Source organism: Girardinichthys multiradiatus, chromosome Y (genome assembly GCF_021462225.1).
Source record: "Girardinichthys multiradiatus isolate DD_20200921_A chromosome Y, DD_fGirMul_XY1, whole genome shotgun sequence".
Taxonomy (NCBI): domain Eukaryota; kingdom Metazoa; phylum Chordata; class Actinopteri; order Cyprinodontiformes; family Goodeidae; genus Girardinichthys; species Girardinichthys multiradiatus.
Window position 1 is genome coordinate 2,390,439 of NC_061818.1, and position 27,202 is coordinate 2,417,640.

At 40.6% G+C, this 27,202-nt stretch overlaps 1 protein-coding gene across 3 annotated transcripts in view; it reads right to left on the minus strand.

Annotated features, from left to right (window-relative positions):
• Positions 1–27,202, minus strand: part of LOC124864637 (4-aminobutyrate aminotransferase, mitochondrial-like) — a 52,618-nt gene that overhangs the window by 11,443 nt on the left and 13,973 nt on the right. For 2 of the 3 annotated variants that reach the window (XM_047359494.1, XM_047359492.1), the window contains exons 4-10: positions 21,547–21,691; positions 15,636–15,733; positions 15,514–15,543; positions 11,366–11,483; positions 7,961–8,010; positions 6,907–6,987; positions 6,696–6,788 (exon numbers count right to left, since the gene is read on the minus strand). In XM_047359494.1, the coding sequence (XP_047215450.1) occupies positions 6,696–6,788; positions 6,907–6,987; positions 7,961–8,010; positions 11,366–11,483; positions 15,514–15,543; positions 15,636–15,733; positions 21,547–21,616 (540 nt within the window). In that variant the 5' untranslated portion in view covers positions 21,617–21,691. Of the gene's footprint in view, positions 1–6,695; positions 6,789–6,906; positions 6,988–7,960; positions 8,011–11,365; positions 11,484–15,513; positions 15,544–15,635; positions 15,734–21,546; positions 21,692–25,643; positions 25,701–27,202 lie in introns of all 3 variants that reach the window. The other variant, XM_047359493.1, reaches the window with a different exon arrangement.

The following is a 27,202-nucleotide window of genomic DNA, read 5'->3' on the forward strand; positions in this document are numbered from 1 at the left end:
AACCTTTACCTATACTACTTGTATAGGGTACTATTACTGTGTATTAGTAATTTCTGAAGTTATATTTAAAATCAATATTTTTACAATAACAGATACATATGGATACATCAGGACATTGGGTAGTGTACTAAAAAGGTGCACCAGTAGAAACGGCTGCCCCTGCATAAAGTCTATGGTTCCATTAGAGTTGGGCTGTTTTATATAGTGTAAGGGGCAGATATGCAGGGTTCGCAACCAGTGGTGCTGAGTGTAAACATGTATACTACATTAATCTGACAGGTGGTCCCTTTTAAAGACAACACTGAATACTAATGCTGGAGGCATAACAGGTTGCACTAAATAAACAGATGGAAATAAAACAGCCTAACAGCAAAACCCCATATAGACCTTTACTTACAGAGACTATTTGCTCTCTTGCCCACTTAAGCTGCTCAGCTACGTTCTATGGTGTAGTTAAGATGAACTTACTTCAGGTGTTAAAGCATGTTTCTCAAAACACAACATGTGTTTGTGACCTTTCTGGGCTGTTGTTGTATAGCCCTGTTCATATGAAGTGTGTGTGTTCTGATGCACACATACAATATATAGAGCGAGCGTACTGAGCACAGTTGCTTGGAATTCACAATGTTCAACTGCGCCAGGACCAAGTATGTTACCTTTGCCATGATATTATTGCCTCAAACTTATTTTTTAATGAAAGGATTAACTAACTGTTTGAGACAGTCGCATTTTTTTTAATTACTTGAAAGACTAACACTAAAATACGAACATAACTACAACAAATAACTAAGAAACTCAAAACCAAAGGGTGAACCAGGTATGGAAGGCAGCGAGTAACAGAAACCATAAAGAAATTCTAACCCCACAGAGATCAAAATGCAAAAAGGAAAGTGAAAAACAAAAGATCCATGGAGCATGAATTAGACTACCTTAAACAGTAGGAAGCTAAGGAATACAGTAGTTTGTTTTGTGGTAATTTATTACCATCTTTCTTTAGTTATAGCTAGTAGACAATAACTTATTAGTATGAAGTGTTATTTTTGTCCAGCAATCTCTAGTAAACAATTAATATACATTCGTCCCAAAAATACCAGAAATAACTTTTTCTTTAAAAGCCCAGTTTTGAACTTAACTGAAAGGCAGGATCCATGCTTCAGGCAGAACTGATTGCATTGTCAAGTTGCAACTGATTTGACATCTGAGGTTGGCTGAGTTATGAACATTAGCATCTTTCTACGCGAGCGTGACTAGCTAGACCATGGTTTATTAAGCTTTTTAGTCCAAGCCCACCTTTTGAAGACTCCCTTCCCAACACACACACACACACGGGAAATGTGCAACATTAAATTTTAGTAAATGAAAGACACAAGATCCATTCATAGTATTCCACTCCTCTAAGATCACGTTGCAGGGTTAAGAGGTCCAGTAAGGAGACCCAGATATCTGTCTGCCCAGCAACAGTCTCCAGCACTTTCTGGGAGACACCAATGGGTTCCCAGGCAAGAATTGATATTTAGTAACTCCAGAAGGGTAGCAACAATTTTAGACTTAACTGTGGGTAATAAATTATAAAAAGCTGAATATCTTCTAAAATGAACTAAATCTTTTTCTTTTTCTTCTTGAGGCAATGGCAGTCTAGATATAGTAATCTAGATCAAGAAGCATATAAGGACTACACGCTTCTACAGGTCCTTCTCAAAAAATTAGCATATTGTGATAAAGTTAATTATTTTCCATAATGTCATGATGAAAATTTAACATTCATATATTTTAGATTCATTGCACACTAACTGAAATATTTCAGGTCTTTTATTGTCTTAATACGGATGATTTTGGCATACAGCTCATGAAAACCCAAAATTCCTATCTCACAAAATTAGCATATTTCATCCGACCAATAAAAGAAAAGTGTTTTTAATACAAAAAACGTCAACCTTCAAATAATCATGTACAGTTATGCACTCAATACTTGGTCGGGAATCCTTTGGCAGAAATGACTGCTTCAATGCGGCGTGGCATGGAGGCAATCAGCCTGTGGCACTGCTGAGGTCTTATGGAGGCCCAGGATGCTTCGATAGCGGCCTTTAGCTCATCCAGAGTGTTGGGTCTTGAGTCTCTCAACGTTCTCTTCACAATATCCCACAGATTCTCTATGGGGTTCAGGTCAGGAGAGTTGGCAGGCCAATTGAGCACAGTGATACCATGGTCAGTAAACCATTTACCAGTGGTTTTGGCACTGTGAGCAGGTGCCAGGTCGTGCTGAAAAATGAAATCTTCATCTCCATAAAGCTTTTCAGCAGATGGAAGCATGAAGTGCTCCAAAATCTCCTGATAGCTAGCTGCATTGACCCTGCCCTTGATAAAACACAGTGGACCAACACCAGCAGCTGACACAGCACCGCAGACCATCACTGACTGTGGGTACTTGACACTGGACTTCTGGCATTTCCTTCTCCCCAGTCTTCCTCCAGACTCTGGCACCTTGATTTCCGAATGACATGCAGAATTTGCTTTCATCCGAAAAAAGTACTTTGGACCACTGAGCAACAGTCCAGTGCTGCTTCTCTGTAGCCCAGGTCTGGGGAATGCGGCACCTGTAGCCCATTTCCTGCACACGCCTGTGCACGGTGGCTCTGGATGTTTCTACTCCAGACTCAGTCCACTGCTTCCGCAGGTCCCCCAAGGTCTGGAATCGGCCCTTCTCCACAATCTTCCTCAGGGTCCGGTCACCTCTTCTCGTTGTGCAGCGTTTTCTGCCACACTTTTTCCTTCCCACAGACTTCCCACTGAGGTGCCTTGATACAGCACTCTGGGAACAGCCTATTCGTTCAGAAATTTCTTTCTGAGTCTTACCCTCTTACTTGAGGGTGTCAATAGTGGCCTTCTGGACAGCAGTCAGGTCGGCAGTCTTACCCATGATTGGGGTTTTGAGTGATGAACCAGGCTGGGAGTTTTAAAGGCCTCAGGAATCTTTTGCAGGTGTTTAGAGTTAACTCGTTGATTCAGATGATTAGGTTCATAGCTCGTTTAGAGACCCTTTTAATGATATGCTAATTTTGTGAGATAGGAATTTTGGGTTTTCATGAGTTGTATGCCAAAATTATCCATATTAAGACAATAAAAGACCTGAAATATTTCAGTTAGTGTGCAATGAATCTAAAATATATGAATGTTAAATTTTCATCATGACATTATGGAAAATAATGAACTTTATCACAATATGCTAATTTTTTGAGAAGGACCTGTAGAAGCAAAGAAAATAAAGTTAATCTGTTCAATCCAACAGGTGAAAAAACTCTGGGTCGAAAGCTGTAAAATTAGTTCCGCTTGCAAAAAATAAAATAAAAATCAGAAAGGTTCTCAAACCCAAAAAAATATCACGCCCCCCCACCTCCCTCACCATAGACACGATCTAAGTAGTGGGGTTGTCACGGCATAAAAAATTCAAACTCAGTACCATTACTAAGAAAAATACTGTATACTTAATAACATTTGCAATACCGCTGCAAAAATTCCTTATTTGAGGCAAAACCAATTTTTAGGGGACAATTCAGCCCTTTTTTCAGAAAAAAATTATTTAAAAGTGTAACTTCCTTGTTCGGCAAAATAGTAGACAAGATAACACTTATTACAAATGTTAATATCCTTTATGGAGGAATATACCTCTGATTCAATTGTGCAGTTATTTTATAATAATTGCTTGTAATTTAAATGTTTTTTAATGTTATTTTATGTGATATATCTGCAGAAATTAGTCATAGTTGGTGAAGTAAAGTGAAATGAGAAATATATATACATTAAAAAGAATTTTAAAAAATGAAAATTGGCATGTGCATATGTTTCCACTTCCTTTGCTATAAAGCCCATAAAAAGTTCTGGTGCAACCAATTACCTTTAAAAGCCACATAATTAGTGAAATGAAGTTCACCTGAGTGCACAAGTGTCACATCATCTGTCAGTATAAACAGACCTTCTCTAAAAAGCCTCAGTCCCAACAGCACTAAGCAAAAGGCATCACACCATGAAGACCAAGCAACTCTCCACACAAGTAAAGCACATGATACCACAACAAACCTGCCTGCAAAGGGCTGCCCACCAGAACTCACAGACTGGGTAAGGGGGGCATGAATCAGAGAGGCAGCACAGAGACCAAAGAGGAGGAGTTGCAGAGTTTCTACAGCAGAGAGTATCTGTCCATAGGACCACAACAATTCCTCCCATAGGTCATGAACAGAAACAAAATGTAAATCCCTGTATTGTTCATAAAGTATCAGTACTGTGAGCTGTATGTTAAGAACATCTGTACATTATTGAGTGCATTGTTGTTTATTTCAGATCCTAGAATCATGTTACGTAACATAATACCATCGAACTGTGTTTGAAATGTTCAACATTGAAAAGCAAGAGCAGTACAGCCCAGAAAAGTCAAGGAAGTCCTTGACCTAAAGGTTAAAAGTATACCACGGGAGAAACCAACAAGCATAGCTTCATAATACAACAGAGCTTCAACATTTGCTATAAAATGTAAGTATCATAAACTCAATATAAAATGGAGTTTATGCTCAACATACCACCCCCAAACTAATGGGCTTCTGGAAAGCCTGAATGGCACAATCCAAAGATGAATATCCAAAAATGTTCATTGTTCAAAAATCATCATCAAACATCCTGCAGCTCTGGTACATTGCTAGATACATACAGGGGTTGGACAATGAAACTGAAACACCTGGTTTTAGACCACAATCATTTATTAGTATGGTGTAGGGCCTCCGTTTGCGGCCAATACAGCGTCAATTCGTCTTGGGAATGACATATACAAGTCCTGCACAGTGGTCAGAGAGATTTTAAGCCATTCTTCTTGCAGGATAGTGGCCGGTTCACTACGTGATACTGGTGGAGGAAAGCGTTTCCTGACTCGCTCCTCCAAAACACCCCAAAGTGGCTCAATAATATTTAGATCTGGTGACTGTGCAGGCCATGGGAGATGTTCAACTTCACTTTCATGTTCATCAAACCAATCTTTCACCAGTCTTGCTGTGTGTATTGGTGCATTGTCATCCTGATACACGGCACCACCTTCTGGATACAATGTTTGAACCATTGGATGCACATGGTCCTCAAGAATGGTTCGGTAGTCCTTGGCAGTGACACGCCCATCTAGCACAAGTATTGGGCCAAGGGAATGCCATGATATGGCAGCCCAAACCATCACTGATCCACCCCTATGCTTCACTCTGGGCATGCAACAGTCTGGGTGGTACGCTTCTTTGGGGCTTCTCCACACCGTAACTCTCCCGGATGTGGGGAAAACAGTAAAGGTGGACTCATCAGAGAACAATACATGTTTCACATTGTCCACAGCCCAAGATTTGTGCTCCTTGCACCATTGAAACCGACGTTTGGCATTGGCATGAGTGACCAAAGGTTTGGCTATAGCAGCCCTGCCGTGTATATTGACCCTGTGGAGCTCCCGACGGACAGTTCTGGTGGAAACAGGAGAGTTGAGGTGCACATTTAATTCTGCCGTGATTTGGGCAGCCGTGGTTTTATGTTTTTTGGATACAATCTGGGTTAGCACCTGAACATCCCTTTCAGACAGCTTCCTCTTGCGTCCAGTTAATCCTGTTGGATGTGGTTCGTCCTTCTTGGTGGTATGCTGACATTACCCTGGATACCGTGGCTCTTGATACATCACAAAGACTTGCTGTCTTGGTCACAGATGCGCCAGCAAGACGTGCACCAACAATTTGTCCTCTTTTGAACTCTGGTATGTCACCCATAATGTTGTGTGCATTTCAATATTTTGAGCAAAACTGTGCTCTTACCCTGCTAATTGAACCTTCACACTCTGCTCTTACTGGTGCAATGTGCAATCAATGAAGACTGGCTACCAGGCTGCTCCAATTTAGCCATGAAACCTCCCACACTAAAATGACAGGTGTTTCAGTTTCATTGTCCAACCCCTGTATGTACAACCTATTGAACTCTCTACATTAAGATTGCTGAACCAACGTGTAGCGGAGCACCCAAACAAATGGGATGAAGTGCTGCAAGCCACAACGTTGCCCTGTGGACCAAACGACATGTGACAACTAAACGCTCTCCATATTACTTGATGTTTGGCAGGGAGGCCAGATATTCATCAAAAATCCCAAAGGAGTAGGAGGTAAGGTGTTATCACATCCTACTCAGATGAGGCACATAACTACACAAATGTTGTGTCCTTCCTCACAGATCTTAAAGTTGAGAGGCTTATTTAGCAGGTGGCACTGGGCAGAGGCCTAAATTAGCAGGTCACCACATATCCGTCTACATCAGGTAAAGCCGGGACGAGGACCGACAGAGGAAACAGCCATGGCATGAGGTGGACAACTTTAAGGTGGGGGACTTGGTTCTTGAAAAGAACATCTGGCAGGAGCAAAGGAAGGGTGGGAAAATGGAGATTGACATGCTGGGCCGCCTAAGGATAGTTCACCTGGAAGGGTGAACTATGTATCACTTCATGTCACCAAAAAATATTTTAAATTAGTAGAGGAGCTCTTTAGCATTCCAATAAAATCAGATAGGTAGCCTGAAATAGAAACTTAAAAGACTTGCAAACTTGGTTTAGATACAGAGACTCACTATGATTGTTAAAACCATGACAGTGTGGACCAGGCAATGGTTAACATGGTTCTGGGTGGGCACACACTTACTTTGTACCAGATGAATATTGATTTGAAGGCGTTCTCATTAGAGCACGAGCCACAGGCCATTGTCTGAACACGATTCATTCCACTTGGTGCAATCTGACAGGGAGTGATAAACAGTTTAGTGTGATTATCATCCCTCCTACTAACTACTGTGAGTTAGGACACTTGTATACCTGTTAAGGTGTATGTGTGTGTGTGTGTGTGTGTTACTAACTGAGAGAAGACTTTCAGTAATTTTCTCTGGAAAATTTTCAGGCGGCAGGATTCCCAGAGCAGGTCTGTTCACAAATGTACTCTAAAACAGAAACAGAAACTACATTAGAGAAAACACACAAACTTTAAACTATTGCTGTACTCCATCACACATCATTAACGAACAGTGTGTAACCAGATGTTTTTGCATAAACATCTGTATTGTCATCACTTGTTTGTCTTTAGAGAAGTAAAAATTGGCTCATGTTTCATGTTGTTCTAGTTTCAGTTTGTATTCAAGAGTCTGTTTTGCTCCAGCCACGTTTTGTTCTGTCTGTCAATTATCTTTATTCGGTTCACCTGCTCCAAGCTAATCTGTCTCCTTGCTCCACCTGGTTCACACTCCATATATACACACCTGTTCAGTTATTCATCGCTGAAACATTTCAGATCAGGCTCATGTCTTGTGTTTTCATCATGCCAAACCTGTCTCGCCAACCTGCCCGTGTCTGTTTTTGCAGTCACCTTCTGTAGTGAGTTTTTGTTAATTGAATCCTTTTTTCATTCACCGTCCTGCTGCCTGCTCGTCTGCATTCTGGGGTCCTCCATTTTGAAAGTCCTTACATTGTGTGAATGCACTACTGTTTTTATTTCTGTTTTACACAACGTCTCAACCTAATTGGAATTGAGGTTGTATTGTCCAACAGTATCAAGGTCCTCACTCATAATTATCCAGTGTATAGGGCTGTCGGTGTAGTACAGCATCTGTGAATTTCATTTATGGTAAGAATATTTTCCTTTGCTTTTTCATGTTAACTCCCCAATGGCTTTATCAGCTTGGGAATAAATAACACTTTGCTGGGTCAGTCTTTATGTTAACAAGATCACCAGCATTAAGAAAATGTCAAATATCATTTCATAACAAATTTAACTTATACAAAATTTGCTCTAGTTCTTGATAATAGTGAGGAGGTTTGTGTCAGCATTTGTCATTAGCCCTCTCCATTTTTCATCTCCAATATCCTTTACTTACCCTGAGGCTACCTGGTTACTTGTGGGAATAAGTGTGGACCTACCAGATTGTTGGGATTGGTCATCAGCTTGAGCAGAGCAGGGTGGTTGTAGCCTGAGAGAAGAAAGAATTGGAAAGATTTTAAAACAACAAACACACACACACACACAGAATCCTTTCATCTCTCATCCACAACCATCATCCTTTTACCTTAACTCAACTCAGCATAATTTATAAAGCACATTTATAAACAACTCATGTTGAGCAAAATGCTTTATGAAAGACAGAGTTAAAAAGAAATTACAAAAAAAGACTTAAGCTGCTGATTAAACATGACCATAGATCACAAACTGAAAATACAGCGTGTCTAGTTAATGCAGTCACTGCAGGCACACAGTGTCAGATTTACGATGTTCCCAGTCAGGCATATCTGCTTCTAGTATGTTTACAAATTGCTATTTTTTGTGAAATTGTAGAATTCAGATGTGTCTCTAACCAACTCAGAGCAAAGGGAGCAGCTTATCTTATTGCCTCTTTTTTACCAGCTCAGTAGGAGCTATGGGAATACATAAAAGGAAAGACTATTTGGAACAAAGACAGTAACTTCCTTTTGTCAGTCTGGAACTAAATGAGCAGCAAAACCAAAAATAGCTATCTTAATGAGAATATCTACTGTCTGCATCTACAAGAGGACAAATCAGTCCATCAGATACAAGTGACGCATTGCAAAGATGGGTTATAATACTGTTCATGTCCTTACCAGGTACCAGGTGCAAGTGTAAATAATACATACAACAGATTCTCCACTTTAATTTTTTTACTAAACAAAGATATGGCCAAAAGGAAAAAGCAAGGAAAAAAAACTAAGTACACCTTTGCTACCATCAACAAATTAGGAGGGAAAGTGGCAGGAGGTTGCTGCTGATTAATGCACCTGATTCAAAATCCCTAAAGCTGCAGTTAGTACAGTAAACATTAAAGTTCATCAGAAAAAGACTAAACAAGAGTGAATGATTTGGAAGGGTTGCCATGAGAGTCTCTCCTATATAAAATCAGTATTGCTACATTACTTGTTAGATTTGTCAAGCTTCAGCCCAATAAGCCAAAGATGCCTGAAACAATGTTCCGTTGGACAGATGAGGCAGATGTAACAATGTTGGCCATAACACCTTATACTAACTCTCAAGCACGGTGGTGGAGGGCTGGTGATGCAGCAATGCTGCAGAAAGAAGACGGGGCGGAAATGTCTCCAGAACAATGTGAGAGACTGATAAACGTCAGACAGGCTAGAGAGTGTTCTATAAGCAGGCCCCTGTTTGAAGGGGTGTGCTTAGTTTTTCCATAGCAGCTTTTCTATTTTGTCTGTATCTTCGTTTAATTCATAAGCACCATGCGGAAACTGTTTTTGTACACTTAAGGTTAGATTTTAATTTTTTCAGAACCTGGTTAAGACCAGGTTAGTTTTATTATGTGTGATCAGTAAAAACCCTGAAGTTTAAAGAGACGGTACTCTATTTTTAACATGACTGTCCTACAGAGGACAATAAATTTGTTATGGTTTACACCATCTTACTGTGAGGTCTAAGGGCATCTGTGTATCTATAACACAAATAGTAGTCAGTGCGTCTAACAAAGCTTTGAAACTGAGTCTTACATAAACTGATGCAGCTGGTCTATATAAATACCAGTGGTGTTCCAAATGTGACCAGTAGGGACCAATGAGCTACTGAGAAATATGTTAGAATAGAAATCTCCTTTATTGTCTCTCAGTGGGAAAATCAAGGTGTACCAGTAGCAAAGTCACAGACAAATGGAAGAATGCAGATTCACACAATGGTAAAAATATAAAAACAACTAAATAAGATTAAGAGACTGTATAGAAGGGCAAAGTTACAGCATAGGAAAATAATACTGCTAAGTTATTAAAAATACTCAGAAAAAAAGAAATGTGTCATCTAGTAGGACAATTTCAAAAATGTACAAAATGTGGATTGTGTGTAATTTGTACAAAAAAACAACAATAGACTATTTACAAGAAATCAAAAAACTGTGGAAATAACAGCTAGGATGCAAACAGCTTATTGAGTTTGTAGAAAGCAGTGATGGTTATAAAGTCTAACAGCTGCTGGGAGGAAGGACCTGCGATAACGCTCCTGTGTACAACAAAGATGCTGTAGTCTTTCACCTAGCAACTCTCCGGTTCTGCAACAGTTTCATGCATGGAATGGAAGACATTGTCCAACAGTGATGTTTTTTTTTGCCAGAGTGCCTCTGTCGCCAGCCATCTGCACTGGGTCAAGGAGACATCCTAGGACAGAGCTGGCCTTTCTGATGAGCTAATTTTATCACTTCCTATGATACATCTGTCATGTCACTGCTTGTTTGTGGTTGCCCTTTCTAAAACCTTTTTATCATAGGGGAGGTAGTTTACTGTACAAACATGAACATAAGAACGTATAGACATCAGAATGCACTTTAGGATTGTTCAATTTGTTACCCTACTGAGCCCTGACTGTATCCACATTTTTGATCAACTAAAAAAAATCACCCAAAGAATGGTGAAGAAAGAACAGTGCTTAAAATCAACTTACTATATCAGCCATCATTAGGATGAAACGGGTTTTAGTTCTCTAGGAAAGCTTTCTGAAATCTGAAAACAAAGACACCTTCCTCAAGAGAATCACAAAGGACAACATGTATGAAATAAGTCTCTTATTGGTTGAAAGGGGCATGTGTGGTGTCAGGCATGTCTGACAGAAATTAGCACTGAACATTTTAAATGAAGGCTTAAGTGGATAAATCCTCTTATCTGTATAGTCCTGGGTTTTCAGAAATAGAGAAATCTTAATTATACCAGTAAGTGCAGTAAAGACAGTTACCATCTCAAACTGTCAAGCCCTTTGAAATTCTGAATTAATTAGTTGGGTGCTTCAGGCAAATACAAAAGCCCTTCTGTCACAGAAGTCCAAAGGCTTTGAGACTTTTCACTGAGGATTTAAACAATGCTGTTGACCAGGCATGAGGAGCGGGCTGGAGAATTGCTGTGGCTTTATCTGCTTTTAAGCAAAACCTTTTCAAGTTTAACACCAATCGGTTGACTTTCAGGAACATTTAAAAGTCAAGAAAGGAAGAATCCAATAGAAAACAAAAATGTTCAACTGTGCTTTTAAGGAAAACACAAAAGATGTTTTTTCTGAAAATCCTAAACCATTACATTCACCACTCAGACTGTGATTGATTGACAAAAGAACTTGTGTGAGTTCAGTAAAGTTCTAGTTCACACAATGTAACTCCTCTAAGTCTGGATCTGTGTAATATTACATGAGATGAGAATCTGAGTCAGACAGTCAGGGAATCTGTATCCCCTAATAAAATCATAAATTCCTGAGTTGCCACTCTCTCCTAAAGAGGTTCATCAGTATCATGTTGAAATGGAGCATGTAATAGGACTGAATGTTGTGTTACTAACCAATCGGAATGGAGGAGATCTGAGTGTAGATATCCAACATACGATTGCCGTCCACGTCCACCAAGTAGTTTCCTCTGCTCTCTTCATAATTACAAAAGAAGTTGACTGCCCCGACATTCTGCAAAGAAACATGTTCTGTTTTATTCCTGCCATCATTGCCCATCCAACAACACATACTGTTGCTACATGACCCAGACTACTTCTGACCAAAGAGTTTTACCATCGCTGTATTTTGGATTCAGTTCAGTTTGCAAGTTCAATTATTATGTAGTCACATAATGAAATAATTCCAGCTCATTCTAAAAATCTGTTTCCGCAACCCACCCCAGCCAGGACCCACCTCTACCAGAGTGATGGCAAGATAAAAAGTGCAGAAAGCAGCTCCTGATCCAGGGCCTACCACATTCAGCTGGGTGATATATACAAATATAGAAAACATTGAAATCTATCCCATGTGGGATATGAAATAACTATCTCTGATATTAATATAAATTTCCTAAACGTTTTTATCCTTTTGCCTATAATTTGCTGAAAGCTTAGTTTTTCACAATGCCCCTGAACACATTGCTCACTTGTTCTCCCACCACCCATCCGGTAAAACTTTGAGCTCACCGTCTGTTTCAGGTTTGAGGCAACATCATGGCAACAGCTGAACAAATCAAACAGCCCGACGACAATTACTATAAGTTCAGAGTTAAAGATTTCTTATTAAAACCCAAAAGACTTACCTGTAAAGAAAAAAGTTCTAGATTGTGGAGTGATTATAAAGAAGAGACTTTAATCAACTAGGACTTTTCTCCCTGAGTCATACTGGAGAAGAATGTCAGCTCAAAACCATCAAACTTGTTTTGGTCTTGTGGTTTGACGTCTCATATGTGTGCTCAGGTGTTTTGCTTCATAGTTTGTTTTTTGTTCCGTGGTTGATCGGAGTTGTCAGTAGACCCACTCTATGTGGTCACATTATTGGTCACAGAAATGGGGATTTTCCCAAAACAATTTGTCATTGGTTGTTTTTTGCAAATATACTTGAGGCTAATCTGCTGTTTTTACTGTACTCCACAACTGTAGCATAGCTTTGTTTAGGAGTTGGACTGGTTTAAAAGTCAATTTTGCTGTGGATCATGTGGGAAGACAACTCTAAGGTTGTTTTTTTTTTCCCTGCAATTTTTGTATTACAGATTGAATATTAATACAGTGATGATCACATATCATATATTGAGACAAAGCCCATATCGCTAAAAGGTCATACATGGCAGAGGCAGTGTCATGACTTAGGCATACAGGTCCTTCTCAAAATATTAGCATATTGTGATAAAGTTCATTATTTTCCATAATGTCATGATGAAAATTTAACATTCATATATTGTAGATTCATTGCACACTAACTGAAATATTTCAGGTCTTTTATTGTCTTAATACGGATGATTGTGGCATACAGCTCATGAAAACCCAAAATTTCTATCTCACAAAATTAGCATATTTCATCCGACCAATAAAAGAAAAGTGTTTTTAATACAAAAAACGTCAACCTTCAAATAATCATGTACAGTTATGCACTCAATACTTGGTCGGGAATCCTTTGGCAGAAATGACTGCTTCAATGCGGCGTGGCATGGAGGCAATCAGCCTGTGGCACTGCTGAGGTCTTATGGAGGCCCAGGATGCTTCGATAGCGGCCTTTAGCTCATCCAGAGTGTTGGGTCTTGAGTCTCTCAACGTTCTCTTCACAATATCCCACAGATTCTCTATGGGGTTCAGGTCAGGAGAGTTGGCAGGCCAATTGAGCACAGTGATACCATGGTCAGTAAACCATTTACCAGTGGTTTTGGCACTGTGAGCAGGTGCCAGGTCGTGCTGAAAAATGAAATCTTCATCTCCATAAAGCTTTTCAGCAGATGGAAGCATGAAGTGCTCCAAAATCTCCTGATAGCTAGCTGCATTGACCCTGCCCTTGATAAAACACAGTGGACCAACACCAGCAGCTGACACGGCACCCCAGACCATCACTGACTGTGGGTACTTGACACTGGACTTCTGGCATTTTGGCATTTCCATCTCCCCAGTCTTCCTCCAGACTCTGGCACCTTGATTTCTGAATGACATGCAGAATTTGCTTTCATCCGAAAAAAGTACTTTGGACCACTGAGCAACAGTCCAGTGCTGCTTCTCTGTAGCCCAGGTCAGGCGCTTCTGCTGCTGTTTCTGGTTCAAAAGTGGCTTGACCTGGGGAATGCGGCACCTGTAGCCCATTTCCTGCACACGCCTGTGCACGGTGGCTCTGGATGTTTCTACTCCAGACTCAGTCCACTGCTTCCGCAGGTCCCCCAAGGTCTGGAATCGGCCCTTCTCCACAATCTTCCTCAGGGTCCGGTCACCTCTTCTCGTTGTGCAGCGTTTTCTGCCACACTTTTTCCTTCCCACAGACTTCCCACTGAGGTGCCTTGATACAGCACTCTGGGAACAGCCTATTCGTTCAGAAATGTCTTTCTGTGTCTTACCCTCTTGCTTGAGGGTGTCAATAGTGGCCTTCTGGACAGCAGTCAGGTCGGCAGTCTTACCCATGATTGGGGTTTTGAGTGATGAACCAGGCTGGGAGTTTTAAAGGCCTCAGGAATCTTTTGCAGGTGTTTAGAGTTAACTCGTTGATTCAGATGATTAGGTTCATAGCTCGTTTAGAGACCCTTTTAATGATATGCTAATTTTGTGAGATAGGAATTTTGGGTTTTCATGAGCTGTATGCCAAAATCATCCGTATTAAGACAATAAAAGACCTGAAATATTTCAGTTAGTGTGCAATGAATCTAAAATATATGATGGTTACATTTTCATCATGACATTATGGAAAATAATGAACTTTATCACAATATGCTAATATTTTGAGAAGGACCTGTACATGGCTGTCAGGGGCATTGGTCTTTAATGATGAAGTTAGAGAGGACAGAAGCAGCCAGAAACCTACTGTCTGCTCACATCCTGCCAAGCCGTTAGCACAACCTTTCATCACAGAGATGAACAAGGACCTAAAATCTCCAACTAAAGCAACCTGGAAGTTCATTAAAGCAAAGCAATGAAAAATCCTCCAGTGGCCTGGTCATTCACCTGATCTGAATCCAAAAAAATGACACATTTCCCTTGCTGAAGACTAAACTTAATTCAGAGACACAAACAAATCGTAGTGACGGTTACTGCAGTAAATGCCTGTAAATATTTTCTATTATATTAATGTATGGAAAGAGCAGATAGGGAATGATATCAATGCAACATGATCATTTCCCTGTTGACTAATAAAATCGAATCCGTTCTTTGATAATCAGGCTCAAGCAAAGGAAAAACAACAGAATGAATATTAAATTGGTTAAGGATTATTTTACAGGACATACTGTAAGATCTCTGGCCCTAATTAAGCTGCAGACCGAATAACGTCTTTGAAGATAAAGTAATTAAGAAGGAATGAAGGCTCTCTGAGTGGCTCTCTCTGTACTTACAGTATAAAACAGATCAGGTATCACTTACAGCTCACTCTATATATGAAACACCTTCTTTTCATAAACTCTGTCCTTAGTGATCGTCTGTATACACAGAGCAGAGGCTATTAGCAGGCTTCTACTTTTAGTGGAGCATTATGAGATATCCAGACATCCTTGATAGCCTGTTTCTATGGTTTTAGGGCTTAGATGAAGCACGTTTTCTGGGAGCTGAAACTTTACTCTTTTCATATGAGAATTATTGCTAGTGGAACAAAATAAAAGCATAGATAAATGTACTCGTCCTTAATCAGTTGTATTTTCCAAATGTTTGGACTGTAATGTTTGTGGTTCAAAGTCAAGGCTGTAGACTTCTGCAGAGACAACACGTGTACTGTCAAAAATAAATGTGGGACAATGGCTGTGCTGCTGGGTATATTTAACTAGTTCAATGAGTTAATATAATTGGAGATTTAATCTGGCCACATACAACCGATGGGCTGTCTAGTCTGTATAGAGGGGAACCATAAACAGTAGACATGTCTAACACAAGCTCAGATGGAGGGAAGAAAATTTAAACTAAACTGAGATCCAGAGCAGACTAATACAATAAGAACTAATCAATTTAATTTCTAAAGCAGTGTTTTAGAACACACACACACACACACACACATCCGCCCTCACCTGAATTTCTCCAAGTTGTTTTGTCAGCTCCTAAAATATAAGAAGAAAAAACAAAGGTTTGAAATCTTTCATATGACTAGAAAGTTGAGTGTTATGTTCCTGCATGTGTTAGGTTGTGTTACTTGTGATCGTGGCCCAGGGACTGTAGTTTTCATTAAGGGTCCGTCATAGTCGTACTCCACCTGCGTCTTTGCTGCTGCTTTACTGACATACCTGCACCCTGATTAAAACACACATTAATTGTGAAAGAATGAACAAATTCATAACAGAGAGACTGTTTGGCCTGATGTCATTTATTTGGTGCACAAGTAAAGTGTTAATGTAGATTGTTGGGACTCCCAAGGTTTAACACAGTCTTCATTAAAACTGTTACAAACTAAAGCTGTTCTAATAGTAAAATCTGATGGAATTCCTTTACCCTGTCAAACAGAGGCAGGTAAGATGTGTTCTGTTGTGTATAAACTCACCACAGTCTGCTCTTCAATAAAGGCACCGATGTCTGATCAACAGCACATCAAATTACTCTAATATTTAATAATCAACCGCTGAGCTCTGGTTTATTTGCTTCTGTTTATATCAAACAATATAACATTGTTTATTTTTGCATTCTGTAAAACGTTTTACAATTTTAGCTGAGAAAATTATACATGGTTTCCAAATGTTTTACAATCTAAAAAGTGTGGCATGCACCCCCTGTACTATAACACCCCAAAATACAATCCAATAAAATCTTGTTAGCAACTAGAGGTCAGGGAGAAAGTAGTGGAGATGTTTAAAGCAGGGTTAGGCCAGGAAACAATATGTCAAGCTTTGAACATCTCACAGAGCTCTGAAAGGATGGACCAACTGCAGACTGCAAACTCCTGGATTGGATGAGTTTCTGAACAAGAGGGACAGAGTGGGCTCAGAGAGACCCCACCTGGCCTGTGTGAAAAACCTCCCCTCCCTGTTGGAACTTACAGCTGTAGCTAGTCTAATCACTCAAGCACTATACAAGAGTGATTAGGCATGTCACTATTAAATGAGTTAAATTCCTTTTTTCAAAGCATATCTAAACTTTGAGGTAACAACAATAATTTCATTGACACAACAAAAGAGACTGATGATGATATATCTCCTTTCACTATGGGTCAATATACAAACATCTGGCAAAAACACAATACCCAGCATTAGAGGGGTTTATCGCACATGCATCATTATTGCAATACCACTGTACACAATATGCATATTAAAAACTGTACTATATGTAATTACATGGCATGCTTTCAGCCCCCCTGTGCCAGGAATATATTTGGTGACACTTTAATGCAGGATAAAGTTTTAGAAGGTGAAGAGGTGATAAGCAGTGTTGGGCATGTCACTTTAAGAAAGTAAATAGTTATAGTTACTAGTTACATCTCCCACAAAGTAACTGAGTTAGTAACTCAGGTACGCCACTGTAAAAGTAACTAATTAGCAGGGAAAGTAACTATCGCGTTACGTTTTTTAAGTTTAAATATGTATATGAATTAAAAAAAATTTCTAAGGTTTCACAAGCCAGTTGCATAAAGTGGAATCACATAGACAAGTAGCCTACTTACACCGAACTTTTAATATTTACTTAACATGTACGTTCTTGCCTTTTACCTCAAGGAGAATAAAGTAGTGTCTGTACTTCCACTTTGAAAACGCAACTTTTCCCTCCAGACCTGCTGCAGCTTACATCTGCTAGTTTACCTAAGCAGGAGTGATGTGTGCGTTTGTGGTTTGTTTGTAAACTGAACATTGCCTCCGATTGGCTTACAATGAAAGCTTACTCTACCTTGGCCAATCATCATCACTTATGCGACTGTCTCGCCCCTTGCTCCTCCCTTCACCAAAGAAAAAAAGCTTAGCTCCTCTTAGCTGTTGGGTATATTACTCATTATCTGGGGTCCATGTTTACAATAAACCCAAAGCAAAAAGACATTAACTTTTTTTTATTATTTTTTATCATTATCGCAACATCCAACAATATTATTGTTTTCTTCTGAGTGACCTACATGTGACATACAGTAATTCAAAGAACAAATCTGTAAAATATTATCTAATTTTTTTAAATTATCCCTCTGCAGCTCTGCCATGCATGCAATGGCAGATGAGATCTACGTGTTGATCAATCCATGTCTTTGCAATCAAATAAAAAATGATACCTAACATTCTCCAAATGCAAAGCACATTACCTGCAGATGTAGCATCAGTTACAACAGAACTAAACATGCCTTCACTGAAAGAAAGAGGAAGAAAGAACTTCTGACATGCTTTGACAACAATTTGATTTCAACAACTAGTTCATTCAGGTTGATATCTGAGAAGGGTCAAAGTTCACTGTGTGATGTTGAATGAGTTAAAACTAAGTCTATAAATGGAACCCATATCCCGGAGCCATGTGTCAGTGAAGCAGGACAAACTTTGCTTCTCATAATCTGTTAATTTGTCATCTGAGTTGGCAGGTTCTCACAGGAACAACAGGAAGCGGTTTAAACCAGCTGGGTCCTCTGCCACAGATATCTTTATTGTCACTGAGTTTGATTTAGCTGGATATTATTCTGGTTCAGTATCCTGGACTTCAGCACAGCTGGCCAATGATGAGCGTGAGGAAGAGAACCTTTGACACATGGCTCTGTCGCTGAGCTCTGACAAGAACATTTTTATTAGCACATCCCGAGGTCATTTAAACATTCACACAGATTATGCAATGCTTATCTTGTGCCTCAGAGAACATTGCAGGTGTCCAAACCTGAAATTTAGTGGTAATTTATCTGAAAACAATTAAAATTGCTAAAATTCCACACATAAATGGTCTTTAAAAGGTAAATGGACTGAATTTATATAGAGCTTTTCTAGTCATACCAACAATTCAAGACACTTTACACAAGAGCCACATTCAGCCCATCAAAATCACACATTCATACACCGATACACAGATCGATGAGTAACTTGGAGTTAAGTGCCTTGCCCAGGGGCACATCAACAAATGTCAGGAGGAAGCTGGAATCGAACGCAGGACCTTTGCATTGCAAGACTAACCACACTCGCCCACAAAGAGGTAGCAGGGCTTTATGTAAAAGAGAGGCACAAGAAGTGTTATTAGGTAGTTTTTAAGAAACCTAATATGTCCTTATTTTATTATAAAAACTGGTCAACTTTAAAACCTACATATAATATTGTTCAAAGGCAGATTGTGGTACAAAAATATCATTTAAATACTACCTCTCACAGATAAAACTCAAACAAAACGTTTTTCAGAAAATTAAAATCTAAAACAATTACACAGGTAAGTCAAACCTGTGGATAGGAAATTATTTTTTAACCAGTCTGTAATTTCTATGAGGCATTCAAGTAATTCAGACAGATTAAATAATTTTAAAGGAGCAGCACAGCTGAATTTCATCTGTATAAAAGTGATGGGAAATATTATGAAATGTATTTATGATCTGCAACTCGGGCTGTTGAGCGACCGCAGGAGCCTGGCATCACCTCATACACGCCACCAACGATGACACCGCTTCACTTCAACACGTCGTCACTAAGTGGTAGTGTGAGCAACATGTCATATGATCTTCGGTCATGCAGAGTTTCAGTGTGGCAAAAAGCATTCAAAATTTCGAATAAATCGGACCTTCCAGAAGGACGCTGCAGTCGCTTGTTTGTTTGTGGGCGGGGCTAAAACAAAATCATCAATTGACTGTGTCAAAATGTCCATCATTAACTCATGATCATGTATACTACATTTGAAGTGGATCCGATGATGAATGAGGGAGATATAGCCCTTGAAGTGTCCTAGGGGGCGCTGTTGATCCAGATTTAAATGTAATCCAATAGAGCTGTTTGGGGGCTGACAAAGATCAAGCATATTCAGTTTGGAGTGATTCGGACCATGCATGTGTAATTTAGAGCCAAACGTATGGCTGTGGCGTGACATCAGAATTCGCCACGTCATCATAGCCACACTCTCCAGCTAAAGCAGGAAGTACTGGCGACTGTCTAAGACCATCATGTTATCTGTTACTTGGGACAGTTTCACATTGATTAGGTGATGAACATCAAACATTGAGTCTGTAAAGGAAAACGTGATACTTCCTGTTCTCAGGAGGCGGGGCTTCGATGATGTCAGCATCTGATCAGTGAATATTGTTGAGGCCTAGAGGCAGATCAATCCCAGAAGGTTTCATTTGTCTGTGACTTTCCTTGTAGGAGCTATATCAATGTAGTGTTTTATGGTGAGAAGTCATATTTTGATGCGTGGCCACGCCCACACGCTTTCATGTATCCAAAAGCTTTTGATAACTTTTGATTCCCAATGCCTTAAGAGTATACTGAGTGATTTTCAAGTCTCTAAGTCAAAAGCTGTAGGAGGAGTTCGCTCAGATATGCGGGCTAAAAACGCCCAAAAGAGGGTCAAAATGGCAACTTCAATCCAAAATGGCCGACTTCCTGTGGTGTTTGGACCAATACTCCAATAGACTTTTTTGTAGGTCTTGAGAAGTTACATATGTGTACCAAATTTCAGAATTCTCGGTCAAAGCATGGCTTGGGGCTGATTTTTTAAAATTTTCTAGGGGGTGCTGTGTACGAATTAGGCCACGCCCACCGAATATGTCATCAGATCTCTGTTGAGAACTGGACAAGGTTCAATCACATGGAATTTGGTGCAGATCAGATGATGCATGTGGAAATTAAAGCCAAACGTATGGCCATGGCGCGACGTCCTACTTTGCGGCCCCACCCTTGCCACGCCCTTTTATGAAACGTCACTGTGCTTCACACGAAGTTAGACCCACTAGTTATCTGTCTTCTGACACAGATTCAAGTTGATTGGGTCAAGTGGGTCATAGAGGCACCTTTCCAAGTGAAAAAAGTGACTTCCGGTTCTGAGGGGGCGTGGCTTTGATGATGTCAGCATATGACCCCATAGGATCGTCGGGAAGCCGAAGGCCCTCCTTAATGCCAACTTTGGTGTGATTAGTTTTTTTTTTGGGAAAGTTATTGCAATTTTTCATTTTTGGCACGAATGCCAAGTTCGTGCCCCGGCCACGCTCCCTAAACATGTTCAAAAACTCACGATTTTGATCACTTTTAATCCCCCATCCCTTAACTGCATATAGGCCAAATATGAAGTCGATAGCTCAAAATCCCTAGGAGGAGTTCGTTTAAGTTCGAGGTGAGTAAAAGTGAAAAATCGGCTTTGACCCTAAATGGCCAACTTCCTGTGCATTTTAGGACATACCCCCAAGATACTTTTTTTCTTGTTTTGAGGAGTTCTAGCATTGTGCCGAATTTCAGATCTCTATGACTTACGGTTCGGGCTATCTCACATTTGGGGGCGTGGCTAAGTGGTTTGGCCACGCCCGCTGATGACGACATGAAGGATTAAGAATTTCACGCGGGGGACAATTTTGGGGGAAATTTGGTGAGTTTTGGGGTAAGGCAAAGTCCCCATATTGCCCCGCAAAGAGGCAACGGAATAATAATAAGAATTCGAGCGATTACAATAGGCCCTTGCAGTTTTCCTGCTCGGGCCTAATAAAAATTATTAATCACTAATGGGATTTGTTTGTTGAAAACTCGAAATCAAATAAACACACAATTCCCTTCTTCGTCTTTTAGAAATGCCTAAGGATTGTGGGTCACGCTTCTGAGATCAACTCAGAAAAAAAATCAGTAAACTTCTCATCCATCCAAAAGGTGGAACAATATGAAGAACCGTTTAGACTGAATCAACAAGGAGGAAAACTCATCTCCATGGAAATAAAACCTCTGTGAGTTTTTCACCTGCGCAGGTGTCGGCGGGGTCCTCCATCGGTATATGCATCTTCTGACCAACTTGTATCAGACAGATTTCCAGCTAATATAATATAATATAGTATAGTATAATATAATATAAAATCCAACTTTTACATAAAAAATTGTATTTTTAGTTTCATATTAATTTTGTCCTGGTAAAAGAATGTAAATAATACAACAAAATGCACAAGTTAGAATAAAAGTGATCAATTATTGTTTTGGATTTACCTGCAGAGCTGAGCCATAAGTTCTTCTGCAAGCAGAGAGCAAGCTGACGACTGATCAGGGAGCTCGCCATTACCAAACAGCTAGAGATAAAAGAATGTGAGGCAGAGAGGCAGACTGATCTCAGTGACCGGCTTCACTCAGCCACCTGCAGACAAGAGACAGAGATGGGAAATAATGATAAATATCAAGTGGTGAAAAACCGAGTCAGAGAAGAGTGGGAGGGAGATTGTCTAGCAGAAAGAGAGAAATGAGAAGTGACAAAGCTCTCTGATTTGTTGCTGGGCTGGCTGAGAAAAATTACCAGCAGTTATGAACTCCACCAGCCAGCTCAGCCCCTGATATCAAGGACATCACAGCTAATCAGAAGGCAATGTGTCAAATTTTAACAACACGAGTGATCCATCAACTTCCAAACAAAGTGATATTAACTTCCTGCTGCTCAAACAAATACCAAGAGAAAAGTTCAAGACAATCTGTTAAAAAATGAAAAGAAATGTTTCTGTAAAAGCTTGTGACATTAAAGTTGTGTGGGACACTAATGTTTAAGGGCAGAAATCTCAAGCTGACGAAATGTGAGCTACACCTAAACTTCCACAAGAACAAGAATAGAACCAGAACATCAAACGTCTGCTCTGCTTTGCCAATAAATAGAGGAATTGTTAGTTGAAGAGAGACATGGCTGTCTGCTCCTTCTCCTCACTCTTCATCTCTTATGTAATGCAAGCTGCAAGAACTGGAAAATTCCAGTTATCACCCAGAACAGAGAACCCCGACCCTTCAGAGATATGTGTACACATACACACACATGCACAGAGTGCACATACCAAAAAAAAAAAAACTAGCCACACTTACATGCACATCCAGACGGTCTCTTGGCAACAACTCATGAACTGGATCAAACTTGTTTAGGTTGAGAGAGTTACACAAGACTGCATATGAGCCTGGGAGGGGTGGGGTGTGCAACAGAAGGGGTGCACAACAAAGTGATGGGGGGGGGGGATGCACATGCTAGGAAAAGCAGGGGTCAGCTTGGATTTTTATGAAACACACAAGATTTTATCCTCATTTACCCGTCAGTATATAGAGATTGGGGTTACTAGACGCTGATCCATCATGAGCTGCACTGTCCACATTGGGTTTCTCCCTGTATAGTAGATTGCATAAAAGACTCTGCTACACATATTAAATTGCATAACTTTGGATTGAAAGTGTAACTAACTGCAGGAATCTTATTCAGGATCCAGGGTGGTATTCTGAGGCCATTTTAACCACTTCCAATACATCTATCAGGTTTCAAAACTGTTTACCAGTGTAGAAATGTAGCCCAGAAAATGGTTGTTGGCAATATTGATTCCTTCTTTGCAGTTTTGTATTTTCAGCTTTTTTTAAAAATCTAATTTAAGCAGCAAGTTGGATTTTGGGGGACTTATGGGCTATATTTGACCTCAGCTCCTAGTGTTGTTTTGATTCCAAAGCAGCAGCAGGTAGAGTGACCCTCTCATAATCATCAAACAATTTACCTGGACAGCACAGTTTTATATCTGACAGTGAAGCACATACAGCTGATGATCTGGGTAAATAGCTGGTGTTCTACATTTGCTGCAATGCTTGGATTTAAAATCCAACTGTATGACCCAGTTTCGACCAAGTTCCATCTGTCACACAGATGTCCTTATTTGACACCAGAACAGTTTGGTACAATCAGACCCAAGTGCTATCCCAATGACTGCAATGTGTCCTGGTCGTGTGGCAGTAAAACAAGTACAAATCATTAGTGATCCTCCACCATGTTTAGTACACGGTATGGGCTGTCTGTGACCACTTCGTTTTGGTGTTGTGTGTCTGACAGGAATATGCCCCAGGTGGCATGCAACTGTGTTTTTCAGCAAAATCATTGACTGTTAAATTCTTTATTACTGTTTTAAATGTCACCTTCTAAACCTGTTCAGGTTTCCAGAAAGGTTGGACTCCAAATTCAGGTTCAAATGAGCCAGAAGCAGAATACACCTGGTCAGGTGACTATTCCATGTCAATGTTGTCAGCAACTCAAAACATGTCTGACCAATTTTAAAACCATCAAATAACCTAAAAGGCTAAATATTGGTGGGCAAAAGTTGCGGAAAACAGAGAATAGGCACAACATAATTTAATCTTAAAGGAAATGTAATGAAGATCCACAGATCAGAAGTCTGTTCATGTGGACATTTTAAGTGAATGGCTGCATTTCACCCTTTTGGAAACTGTCACGGTTTACCCAAGCACTCAATGCTGAAGGTAATTCAAATTCAAAAATACTTAATACTTAATTAAATGTTGTTTTAGGTCATATTCCGCAGGTTTCTTCAAAGAGCCGTTGTAGATGCTGATGGCTGTGGGCAGGAAGGATCTCCTGTAGTGGTCTGTCTTACAGCACATCTGAAGAAGCCTCTGACTGAAGACACTCTGTTGTTGTACAACAGTCTCATGAAGAGGATGCTCAGGGTTCTCCATAATGTTCTTCATTTTATGAAGAATCCTTCTTTGTTCAAAGAAATCAAAGAACATGATCCTCACAGTGCTGCTGGCTTTGTCCAGATGACAATAGGTTTGTTGAAGCAGGTGTATGATGGCATGTTCAACTCCAACTCCACTGCAATAAGTAAACTGAAGGGGGTCCTGATAATTTATTGTTTGCTTACTCAGGTGGGCCAACAGGAGACCCTTCATGGTGTGGGATGTCAGGGCAACAGGTCTATAGTCACTGATAAGTGAGTTTCTTTTGGTGCTGGAACAAGACAGGATATCTTCCACAACACTATAACTTTCTCCTGGGTCAGGCTAAGTTTGTAGAGGTGCTGCAGAATCCCACAGAACTGCTCTGCACAGGCCTTCAGGACTCTAGGGTTGACATGATCTGGACCTGCACCCTTATTCCGGTCCAGTCTCTCCAGCTGCCTCTTCAGCTAAATTCTTAATTCCACACAGGTGGAAACGGGAGGCAAAGGAAGCATCAGCATCTTCTGATTTGGTTGAAGACAAACATGTAGAAGCAGAAGGGTCTATGGCTGAGGTGGAAGATAAAACATTTGAGGTGTGACAGGAAAGCTTTGGATCAAAGGAGGATGTTTGGCTGTGAGCAAGAAAGGAGGATGCTAAGCTTGTTTCTGAACTGAACCTATTGAAGAATGTTTTTAGTTCATTGGCTCTGTCCAGCCATCCATTATCCCTCTGCTTGAAGCCTGTGATCTTCTTCATCCCCGACTACACATCTCTGATATTGTTTGCTGGAGCTTGCTCTCCAGGTTCTTCCTGTACACCTACTTACTTTAAGTTGCTTCTGTATACTCCTCAATAATTCTTTGTCTCCTTCTCTGAAGGCTTTTTTTCTTGTTAAGCAGGTCCTTTAGGTCACTGGTGACCCAGGGTTTGAGTGTTTGTATCTGGGAAGCATCTCACTGTTCTGGTGGGAATAGTGTTATCCACACAGAGGTTTATATAGTCGGTTACACAATCAGTCATGTCATTTATGGCCTCTCCACATGGGTGGCACAGTGCGTCCCAGTCTGTAGCCTAAAAGCAACCTCACAGAGCTTCTTCAGCTTCCTGTGACCATTGTCTGACAGTCCTCTTTATTACACATTGCCTCTTAACAAGAGGCTTGTATTTTGAGCAGAGATAAACAAGATGGTGATCTGATTTGCCTAGAGGATGTCTTGCTTTAGAGATGTCCTTGACATTTGTATAAAACAAATCCAAAGTTTTGTTTTCTCTGGTAGAGCAGCTGACAAACTCTTGAATTTCTGGAAATGTTGCAGAGAGCGAAGCATTGTTAAAATCACCAGATACTGCCACAAAAGCATTGGGGTGTTGTGTCTGTAGATTAGTAACAACTGAGCTGATGACGTCACATGCTGCGCCAGCAGCTGATGGTGCAACGTAACGCGTTGCCAAACACAGCTGAACTCTCTAAGTAAATAATATGGACAAAAACCTACCACTAACAGTTCAATATCTGGAGTGCAGAGTAAAATGTTTGAATTGAATTGAGTTGAATTGACGCTTCACAGTAACAAGTCCTGGACTACACCATCGGTTATTAACACACACTGCTAATTTACCTCCTTTGTGTTAGTCGCTTCTCTTTAAATCTCTCTCTGCATGTATGGTCGGAATGTCTGGAAGAGAGAGACTGGAATCAGGGATATGATCCTGCAGCCATGTCTCAGTGAAACACATAATACTGCATTCCCAATACTTTTGGGTCCTTTGTATGGCTTTGAGTTCATCTATTTTGTTTCCCATCACTCTCACATTGCCCATCATAATCGATGGAAGACATGGTTTGAACTTCCTCCTTCTCTCTTTTCTGTGCTCCTGCTGTGCATCCATGGTGCCTCCTTTTCAACTCATCAGGGATTTGGAGTTGTAGTTGAAGTATTATTTGAGCTTTTGATATACACTGCTAAAAAAAAATAAAGGGAACACTCAAATAACACATCCTAGATCTGAATGAATGAAATCTTCTCATTGAATACTTTGTTCTGTACAAAGTTGAATGTGCTGACAACAAAATCACACAAAAATCATCAATGGAAATCAAATTTATTAACCAATGGAGGCCTGGATTTGGAGTCACACACAAAATTAAAGTGGAAAATCACACTAGAGGCTGATCCAACTTTGATGTAATGTCCTTAAAACAAATCAAAATGAGGCTCAGTATTGTGTGTGGCCTCCACGTGCCTGTATGACCTCCCTACAACACCTGGGCATGCTCCTGATGAGATGGCGGATGGTTTCCAGAGTGATCTCCTGCCAGACCTGGACTAAAACATCCGCCAATCCCTGGACAGTCTGTGGTGCAACGTGACGTTGGTGGATGGAGCGAGACATGATGTCCCAGATGTGCTCAATCGGATTCAGGTCTGGGGAACAGGCGGACCAGTTCATAGCTTCAATGTCTTCATCTTGCAGGAACTGCTGACACACTCCAGCCACATGAGGTCTAGCATTGTCCTGCATTAGGAGGAACCCAGGGGCAACCGCAGCAGCATATGGTCTCACAAGGGGTCTGAGGATCTCATTTCGGTACCTAATGGCAGTCAGGCTACCTCTGGCGAGCACACCATTACTGACCCACTGCCATACCTGTCATGCTGAAGGATGTTGCAGGCAGCAGATCACTCTCCACGGTGTCTCCAGACTCTGTCACATCTGTCACATGTGCTCAGTGTGAACCTGCTTTCATCTGTGAAGACCACAGAGTGCCAGTGGCGAATTTGCCAATCCTGGTGTTCTCTGGAAAATGCCAAGCGCCCTGCACGGTGTTGGGCTGTGAGCACAACCCCCATTTGTGGACGTCGGGCCCTCATACCATCCTCATGGAGTTGGTTTCTATCCGTTTGAGAAGACACATGCACATTTGTGGCCTGCTGGAGGTCATTTTGCAGGGCTCTGGCAGTGCTCCTCCTGTTCCTCCTTGCACAAAGGCGGAGGTAGCGGTCCTGCTGCTGGGTTGTTGCCCTCCTACGGCCTCCTCCATGTCTCCTGGTGTACTGGCCTGTCTCCTGGTAGCGCCTCCAGGCTCTGGACACTATGCTGACAGACACAGCAAACCTTCTTGCCACAGCTCGCATTGATGTGCCATCTTGGATGAGCAGCACTACCTGAGCCACTT